The 10,000-nt window shown below is 42.9% G+C and overlaps 1 protein-coding gene across 1 annotated transcript; it reads left to right on the top strand.

Moving 5' to 3' along the window:
* Positions 1-1,088: 1,088 nt before the first annotated feature.
* LOC308104522 (leucine-rich repeat-containing protein 3B-like) lies at positions 1,089-5,504 on the top strand. The gene is made up of 3 exons (XM_080454958.1): positions 1,089-1,295; positions 2,099-2,167; positions 2,387-5,504. The coding sequence occupies exons 1-3, from the start codon at positions 1,242-1,244 to the stop codon at positions 3,227-3,229; spliced, it is 966 nt and encodes a 321-aa protein (XP_080311084.1). The 5' UTR covers positions 1,089-1,241; the 3' UTR covers positions 3,230-5,504.
* Positions 5,505-10,000: the final 4,496 nt, after the last annotated feature.

Genomic DNA, 10,000 nt, shown 5'->3' on the forward strand with positions numbered 1-10,000 from the left:
ACGTCCATACAACGTCGATACGACGTTCAAGTCAGACGCCGAAACGACGTCGCTACGACGTCCTAGTCAGACGCCGAAACGACATCGATACGACGTCCTAGTCAGACGCCGAAACGACGTCGCTACGACGTCCTAGTCAGACGCCGAAACGACGTCGCTACGACGTCCTAGTCAGACGCCGAAACGACATCGATACGACGTCCTAGTCAGACGCCGAAACGACGTCGATACGACGTCCTAGTCAGACGCCGAAACGACGTCGCTACGACGTCCTAGTCAGACGTCCAATTCAGACCACAGAGATTCAGACCCTGAAACAACGTCGATACGACGTCCACGTCAGACCCCGTCTGCAGTGCGCTTAGACGTTGAAACGACTTCGACACGACGTTCTGTAACCAGTGGTGGAAAAATAACTCAAATGTTTTACTTAAGTAAAACAGTCCCATATTAAAAAAGTAAAAGTACAAAAGTATCAGCTTCAAAATATACTTAAAGTACCAAAAGTTAATTTAGTTACATTTAAAAAAATATATATATATAATAATCAACTCTTTGGCGGTTGCCCTGACAACCCCCCCCCCAAAAAAGACCGAGCCAATCATCGCGCGGCCGTCGCCCCGGGCCATGGGACGGTGCAGCAGCAGCCGTAGCAGCGTTGCCACGTCCGCTTATTGTAAGCGACATTTGGTCTTGTCTTTCTGTGAAGTTGCCTGTAAATATTGGTTCTTGTGGGTTGCGATTTTTTGGCCTTGTTTCTTAAGTGTAGTTGATTATTTGGTCTTGTATCACAATTGTTTTATTATTTTAACTAGTACAAATATTTTCATATCATGGACCCCCCCAAAGTAATATGTATTTGTCCCTCTATAACCCCCATCTGAAAATGTTTTGTGCCAGGGAGCCCCGTAACCACATTTTATAGGCTATTTAAAAAAAGATTCCACATTTTATTCCAAGAGTTTTTGAAAATAGCAAGAGACGCAACCAATAAAGTTGCTTCTTTTTGGGCTTGTTTTCCTGGACCTGGTTGCTTGCTTGTTTCTCTCACTAAACCTGGCAACACTGAGCAGTAGAGTAGAGAGCTCGATCGAGCGGCAGAGACTTTAGTTTAGTTTGACTTTTAATCATATTTAATAAAGATAAAGATCTGAATCATGTCGAACGGAGAGACAAGCAGAACCCTGGAGACACAGGGCAGCATCATGGGAGCATATTTTTGAATTATCAATTTTTAATCAATGGAGCAATTATTTTTGATTTCTTTCCCACCTTTGGTGTTACATCATGGCAAGGTAACTACACAACCCAAACCTCTACCAAAGTGGTCTTACCCTTTAACATTGAGATGCCCAGTAATGTTTATGTGCCCACTAGTCTTGTGCAGCCAGACTATTATTCCACAATCTACGAATGTTATACAGAGATTCCGTGAGACTGTATGACGGAATTATTGTTGTGAGTTTGTAGATTGGCTATTTTCAATATAGATCTGTGTTTATGGGACTCGAACCTTTTGACGAAAAAACATGTCGTTTTGTTGAACAAAAAGTAACAGCCTTGAAAATTAACTGACATAAAAAACCACTTCCAGCCAAACCTGGCGTTTCCTGTAGTTTAACAAGTACTCACATCTTTTTACTCAAGTAAAAGTATCAATACTGCAATGTAGAAATAATACAGCTGTTACAAGTAAAAGTCTGGAATTCAAAATGTACTTGAGTAAAAAGTAAAAAAAAGTATTGGTATCAAAATGTACTTAAAAGTACCAAAAGTAAAAGTACTCCGTTATGCAGAATGTCCCCATTTCACAAAGTTTTCAAATGTAATAAATGTATTCAAATCAATTGAAAATAGCTGATCTACAAACTCACATTGTGAGCTTGTAAATCTGCTAATTTCAAATGGCCTAAATATATATATAGGGCTGAAGTTGTTAATGTATGTGTTTTGTAATAATAATCAAAATATACAAAGTAACTAGTAACTAAAGTTGTCAAATAATTATAGTGGAGTAAAAGTACCATTATTTGCCTCTAAGATGTAGTGGAGTAGAAGTAAAAGTACTGAAAATTGGTGTTTGATGCTGTGCTTCCAGGTGCAGCTCCCGTTGGGCCAATGGGAGGAGAGGACGGGTGCTGAGGACTCGTCTGCACTGGTGGAAGAAGTACTCCCTTTTTTTCTCTTTTTTTACTCAAGTAAAAGTATCAATACCATAATGTTAGAAATACTCTGTTAAGGCCTGAATTCAAAATGTTACTTAAAACTACAGAAGTATTGGCATCAAAATACTGTATATTGAATGTACCAAAGTAAAAGTATTGCTCAATTCATCAGTAAGACATATAATACATGAATGAATGAAGGATGTACTTCTTGTCTCCAGGATGGGCTGTGTGTGAGGAGTGACCACCAGGGGGCTCTGGGGTCTCGGGCCCCCCGGGCGGGATGCAGCGGTATGACTCTTCTGGACCTCCTCCCCATGGTGCTGCTCCTGCAGAGCCTGGTCCTCATGGCCCTGTGCTTCCCCTCCGCCTCCATGTGCCCCAAGGGCTGCCTGTGCCAGCGGGCCGACGCCCACCTGCACGGCCTGAACGTCACCTGCACCCAGTCCCGCCTGAAGGAGGTTCCCCCGGACCTGCCGGTGGACACGGTGCTTCTGCGGCTGGACCACAACCAGATCGGCGCCGTGCCGGACCGCACCTTCCACGGCCTGCGTCTCCTGCGGGAGCTCAACCTGTCCTACAACGCGGTGGAGACGCTGAGCGAGGGCGCCTTCAGCGGCGTGGAGGCCACGCTGCAGGTGCTGGACCTGTCGCACAACCGCATCACGTCGGTGCACAAGGACGCCTTCACGCGGCTCAAGGCGCGTGTCATCGTGGACGACAACCCCTGGCACTGTGACTGCGCGCTGCAGCAGGCGCTGGGCGGCATGGCGCACAACCACGAGGCGGCCGCGCGCGTCCTCTGCCGCAGCTCGGAGCTCCGGGACCAGGAGGGCCGGCCGTTCCTGGCGGTGGACACCGACCTCTGCAACCTGGCCAAGCGGACCACGGACTACGCCATGCTGGTGACCATGTTTGGCTGGTTCGCCATGGTCATCTCCTACGTGGTTTACTACGTACGGCAGAACCAGGAGGACGCCCGGCGACACCTCGAGTACCTCAAGTCACTCCCCAGCAAGCCCAAGAAACCTGACGAGGCTGATGACATCAGCACTGTGGTCTGATGACATCACTGATGACACCAGCACTGTGGTCTGATGACATCAGCACTGTGGTCTGATGACATCACTGATGACATCAGTACAGTGGTCTGATGACATCAGCACTGTGGTCTGATTACATCACTGATGACATCACTAATGACATCACTGATGACATCATCACTGTGGTGTGATGACATCACTGATGACATCAGCACTGTGGTCTGATGACATCACTGATGACATCGGCACTGTGGTCTGATGACATCACTGATGACATCGTTAATATTTTTCATTGGTTCAATATTATATTTATAAAAACCCACAGACACACTTAACCACTTTCACTTTCCCACTTTTTGCAAAAATAGATTGCCAAAACATGGCCGATCTGTGAGCTTGCAGATCAGCTGTTTTCACTACTTTGGACGCTCTCGTTTGAGGAAGTTTACAAAAAGTTAAATAGAAGGTTTCTGCCCGTATGAAAGGAAGCAGAAGAATACAGATGAGATGTTAATGGACCAGGGATGTTGATGGAACAGGGATGTTAATGGGACAGGGATGTTAATGGGACAGAGATGTTAATGGGACAGAGATGTTAATGGACCAGGGATGTTCATGGAACAGGGATGTTAATGGGACAGAGATGTTGATGGAACAGGGATGTTAATGGGACAGGGATGTTAATGGGACAGGGAGCCACTAATTAAAACATCAAGGTGAGGTTCAGGCTTAAAGCTGTTGTGGAACATTGCTCTCTTAAGGTCCTCCCCAGAATGTCAAGTTCAACAACGAACCTGAATCATGTAGAAACAGTCTCTAAACAGACTCTACAGTCAGTACGAAACCAAGAATGGCTTTTTATTACAAAAAACAACCCTAAAATGTTGGGAAGATTTAGTCCCTGTCTCTTGGAAAATCTGAATCTCAGGTTAAAATTTTTGATAGGATATAATATCATTTTTTTAGGTCATAATCTGAGAAATAAATCAAATAAAAAGAACCAAATGATAGCTTTGTTCTCCAATCTATTTATTTGATGCCACGTTAATGTCACAAAGCAGTGGTTCTCCAAGTGGGGTCCAGGGACCCCCCAGGGGTCCTTGACTCGGGGGTCCAGGCCAGGGGGTCCCTAGCAAGATGATATACAGTTTAAACTCTTAAGCCCTATTTTTATATTTTGGCTACTTGAAAGTAACTGATATACAAACTCACAACGCATTGTGCATTGCGACACAAACAAATCGGGACAAATTGACAGGAAAGGACATTTTTGGGCATGATGTTTTATTTTATGTTTACCTTAATGATACACAATGCCTTTAATTACGTGTCAGAGTGGATTCTGAAGCTGGAACGTTAATACGCTATTGGAAAATGTTCCTTGTTTTCCACACAGGAACTTCTAAACAGCTTTCATGATATTAATGAAACCTACTGTAATATCTGGCCTGAACATTGAATCATATTCTAGGACGCTGTAGCTGCTGGCTGTTGACTTCAAAGAGCTGCGTTTGGCAGGAAAATTTTTACATTTGCTGTGGGATATACAGTAGCTTACAAATAATGGTGATGGTGGACGATTACTTAGAAATATAATGTATAGACCACAGCCTTTACCGTACATTATATATTATGTATAGACCACAGCCTTTACCGTACATTATATAATCAAGATTTGTTATTATTTGACCTTATGAGAACATGTAATCTCATTAATAACATAATAATGTTATTATCCTACAGTAGCCTATATACAGTAGAATGTCTTAACCCCGTGGAAAACATACTGCCAAAAGACCAGCCATGGCCTAGTCCTGACATATAACATACAATGCAGTAAAAACCCTGTGGTTGGTGGGTCACAACTTTGGAGTGGAAAAGTGATTCTCATTTATGGTTTAGAAAGGTTGCATGCTTTAAATGCACGCTTAATTTGCTGTCGTTACTTTGGAAAAAATTTACTTTAACTAAAAAAAAAAGGGCGTCCTGATGCTCCTGTGACGCACACAGCTTTTCAAAACCCTGAAACGAAAATATTCCTGGAAAATAATACCCTTTATTATCAGGTGGAGGGTTACGTAAACAATCTAACATGTTTAATTTGAGTCTGCTATTCGTCTTCTCTAAAGACTTTGTGTGGAAACAGTTTTACTTCATTGGCTTTTTCACTGGTTGCCCAAATAACAGCTTTACAGGTCATTATGTTGTTTTGATAAAAGGGTCATTTCTAGCAGCAAACCAACTCCCTATCGTGTTGGTTGTAAAACAGAGAGTCACAGATGGACCGATGCTTATGGTTTATGGACAACAGAAGTCATAGATTGAAACTCTGGATGATGATGATGATGATGATGATGATGATGATGATGATGATGAAGATGCTTCAAGGTTCATGGAACCAGGGAAGTGAGGCCTTGCAGTCCTGCTCCTTGCCTGAGTGTTGAGATCTGTCTCTAATGTCTTTAATACTAAAGGAATGCTTTCTGGACTCCCCATAAAGCTTCTTATCTATAATGTATAACTGCACCCATGTGTGCACTGTACAGAACTAACGTTTCTTCCCTCAGTGTTTCATGTTTATGGTCTTGTTGTCTTTGATCAACTTTAATGTCAAAGTCAAACTCTGTGGATTGTAAAAAAAAAAGAAAAGATCAGACATGTTACGTAAAGCACAATGGACACGTTTTTAAATGTCAGATTCAATCGAGTTTTTTGTAGGTGTTTATCGTGGTTTTCTCGTGTCCTTGACCAGTGAATCCTGTTCAACTTATTGCCTTCCTTCCTAATGCTTGTGTTAAACAGAGAAAAAAGAAAAAAGATTCTTACTAACGGTGTCCCTCCATCTTTAAAAGAAGGCGTCGAGGCAGTTTGATACAGAGGAGAGCTGGGATTGTATAGTAGTAATTATTTCAGCTGCAGTGTGAGGAGTCGACAACAAACAACCCTGTTCCAGCTCTGTGGTGAAAATGCAGATGTGTGAACGCATGATTAGAATTTAGTGTGTGTGTGTGTGTGTGTGTGTGTCATTTAATAATAAAATAATAATAATGAATTGCATTTATATGGCGCTTTTCTAAGTACTCAAACTTACTCAAAGCGCTTTACAATGGTTCATTCATTCATACAGGGGGGGGCATTGGGAGGTGGAGCGGCGAACAGTCGACGCCAGCGTCCCCACTTTTCCCACATTCACACACCAATGGTGGCAAGCTAGCGCCGACCGAATCATTGGAGGCAATGTAGGGTTCAGTGTCTTGCCCAAGGACACTTCGACATGTGGACAGGAGGAGTTGGGATTCGAACCGCCGACCAACGGATCAATGGACGACCTGCTCTACCTCCTGAGCCACAGCCGCCCTAACGATTAACATTTGAGAAAGTGACAGCAAGCAAGCAGGGCTCTGCCAGGAAATGATTATCTTCACAGAAAGAGAAGCATATTCATAAACAGTAGGCCTGCTTTGCATTACTATTCAGTAGATATCTGATCATCCTAACACACAATATGAATAACATGTCAGCCAGGCAGGGCGGTGCGTTATTGAAAGCCAACATTGTGTGAAGTTTTCATATTAAGACTCATGGTGAGGTGTTTCTGAAAAGAATAATAAAAAAGATAATAATAAATAGATATCAAACAAACAAAGAATGTACATTATTGATAGTTAGATCAATAGATATAAGGACACGTGTAGCTAGAGCCAACTAGATTAAAATGTAAATAGGGGAATGTTATTGTTGTCAGATACCTGAAATCCCTTTAATTAGTCTTTGAATGTTGCTACATGCACCAGCGAGGGGGGGTCATGCCTATGTTCCCTCAGCCCTATGTTCCCTCAGCCCTATGTTCCCTCAATCCCTAACAATTTTATTTTATCCAAATTAGTCCCTATGTTCCCTCAGCCCTATGTTCCCTCAACCCTATGTTCCCTCATCCCAAATTAGACCCTATGTTCCCTCAGCCCTATGTTCCCTCATCCCAAATTAGACCCTATGTTCCCTCGGGCTCCCCAAGGTATCCCCCAAAGGTATAAAGGTATAAGACTATATATAGATATATTATTATAAGTTATAAGACTTCATAAACTTTGTTATAAGTTGTTATGCATGATTATGAAAAGTGGTATAAGGCCTTATAAGTGCATTATTATGCAATATAAATGTGATTATAATGCATTATAGACCCGACCTTAATATATAGTCTTACCCTCCTTTTTTCCTGGTATGGCATTCTGGGCCGTGAGACCTGTCTCCCCCCACCACACACACACACACACACACACACACACACACACACACACACACACACACACACACACACACACTCTTCTTTACACCGATGATGATGGTGACCACAAAATTAAATTGTACGTGTTGAAAGCATATGTTCTGGGGGTACGTATATGTGTACATTATGTCACGAGGAAAACTTGAGGGAATATAAGTTTTGGTTAGAACTGATTCAAAACTAGAAAAAGTGCTCCTCGGAGCACAAGTCTCTGCCAGGTCAGGTAGGTTATTGTGGCCTCCTGGTGGCGCTATAATAGGCCAATGTGAAAAGGGTTCCATTTCTTCTTAGGCTTTTCACAGCAATCGGACACTGCATTCATGATTTTGTTCCAAAAATGTGGTTTGCTAAATTAGACCTGCTGGTGGCGCTACAACAGGCCAATGTGAAAAGGGGGGTATTTCTTCCTCAGCCTAGTGGGAATGTGCGTACAAAATTTCACGGAAATCGCACTCTGCGTTCATGATTTGAGGAATTGTGTTCAAAACGGACCTATCCTGCAAACTTAGTAAGGCAATGTTAGGCAAGTAGGATGGAATATGAAATATCGGACACATCCATCTTGATCACATGACTATAGAGATACTGTGTACCGATTTGCGTGTTTTTTGGACAGAATCTGAAGGAGTAAGAAGAAAACATTTGTGGACAACAGATAACATCTTCACTCTTCGAAGTCAGCCAGCATATTCCCTTGCTAATGTCACATGGCTGTATAAACGTAGATTACCACTTGGCCCAGGAAGAAATGCCACTTGAAAACTTTCAAATCAGCCTCATGGTGGCGCTATAACAGGCCGATTCACGTTTTTAGCTATAACTGCACCGATCTGCATGAAACTTTGCACGCACACTCCCTAGAGGCCAAGGAAAAACCTTTGTCCTGCATTTTTCACATATGCCTTTTAGAGCGCCACCAGGAGGTTGAGTTTTGTAAAACACATTTTTTGCTCTTACTCCTTCAGATTCTGTCCAAAAATAATGCAAATCGGTACACACAGTGGCCCTCATTTATCAACGCGGTGCAGCCCAAATAATGGGCGTATGGCGAGATCACCGCACCTTTCGGCATTTATCAATATATCCTGACGTGGGCTTCATCCTACCGTACGCTGAGATCTCACGTCTGGTCGAGACCAGTTGTTGACGTTGGCTGCGCCCGTTTATTCCATTCTAGACCTGCGGAGCAGCATTGTCTGACTGTCTGACAGGCATCTGGACACATACTCCACTCCTAAATGTATATCTACACTAATAAATAATCCCTGTGAAAATATAACATTTTATAAAGTAATTTAAACAAACTGCTTTAAAAGTCATTCAGTTGCATTGGCTATTTTAAAATAGCAGATCTGCAAGCTCAAAAACGGGTCGCATCGCGACGTGTTGTGAGCTTGTAGATCTGCTATTTTCAAAATATACAGCTCTTCTGCGAGCGCATTTTCGGGACTCCCGACGATCTTTTCATGGACAGTGAGGTGTACAAACGTACAGTAGCTTGTCCTATGTTATGGAGTTATGTCATAGAGAGTTTTGAAGACTACAACCTGGCTGGGTTAAGGATATAAACCCGACGCTCCAATCTCTTATTAACGTGGCGGCACGGTGACGAATCACTGCCGCCCGTCTGAGTCTCACAGGGAATATCCTACATGACTGCTTGTGCACTGCTCGGTATGGGTCAAATACATTAATATACAAACGTATTCCATTCATGGCGATGTGATTGGTATCATAATATGTCATTCATGTAGGCTACAAGCCTACGTGACAAAGATTGTACCGCTACGGTACGGATTACATGATAAACACAGCTGGGCGGGCGTGTGTGTGTGTGTGTGTGTGTGTGTGTGTGTGTGTGTGTGAGAGAGAGAGAGGGGCGTGTGCGTGTGCGTGTGTGGCGAGGCGAGGCGATCGGGGGAAACTCTTTCTTATTGGCTTTTGATGTCTGTGGTCGTATTCTGGTTCTTCTTCATGTCGTAAAATCGGGGCGTTTTGAGAATATTTAAGGGCGTGTTATTTAAATGACGCTCGTTTTCAGACGTGAGATTTATCAAAGCTCCGACCTGATGTACGCCAGGATTGGCTGTGTAGGATAAACGTTGATAAATGTGACTTCGACGTTGGTGTACGGCCGAATATATGGAAAAATATAAGCCGGTTTATACGCTCCGTTGATAAATGAGGGCCAGTATCTCTATAGTCATGTGATCAAGATGGATGTGTCCAATATTTCATATTCCATCCTACTTGGCTACATTGGATTCCAAAGTTTGCAGGATAGGTCCGTTTTCAACTAAATTCCTCAAATCATGAACGCAGTGTGCGATTTCCGTGAAATTTTGCACGCACATTCCCACTAGGCCGAGGAAGAAATGCCACCTTTTTCACATTGGCCTGTTATAGTGCCACCAGCAGGTCTAATTTAGCAAACCACATTTTTTGGAACAAAATGCCTCAAATCATGAATGCAGTGTCCGATTGCCGTGCAAGGCCTAAGTAGA

This window comes from Gymnoscopelus braueri, assembly GCF_963280865.1.
Source record: "Gymnoscopelus braueri genome assembly, chromosome: 17".
Taxonomy (NCBI): Eukaryota; Metazoa; Chordata; class Actinopteri; order Myctophiformes; family Myctophidae; genus Gymnoscopelus; species Gymnoscopelus braueri.

Bases quoted from the DNA above. Each gene is read 5' to 3' on its own strand.
- LOC308104522 (XM_080454958.1), top strand. From the start codon at position 1,242: ATGGAGCAATTATTTTTGATTTCTTTCCCACCTTTGGTGTTACATCAT. The intron at 1,296-2,098 runs GTAACTACACAA...CTGTGCTTCCAG, and splicing joins TGGTGTTACATCATGGCAAG to GTGCAGCTCCCGTTGGGCCA. The intron at 2,168-2,386 runs GTACTCCCTTTT...TCTTGTCTCCAG, and splicing joins CGTCTGCACTGGTGGAAGAA to GATGGGCTGTGTGTGAGGAG.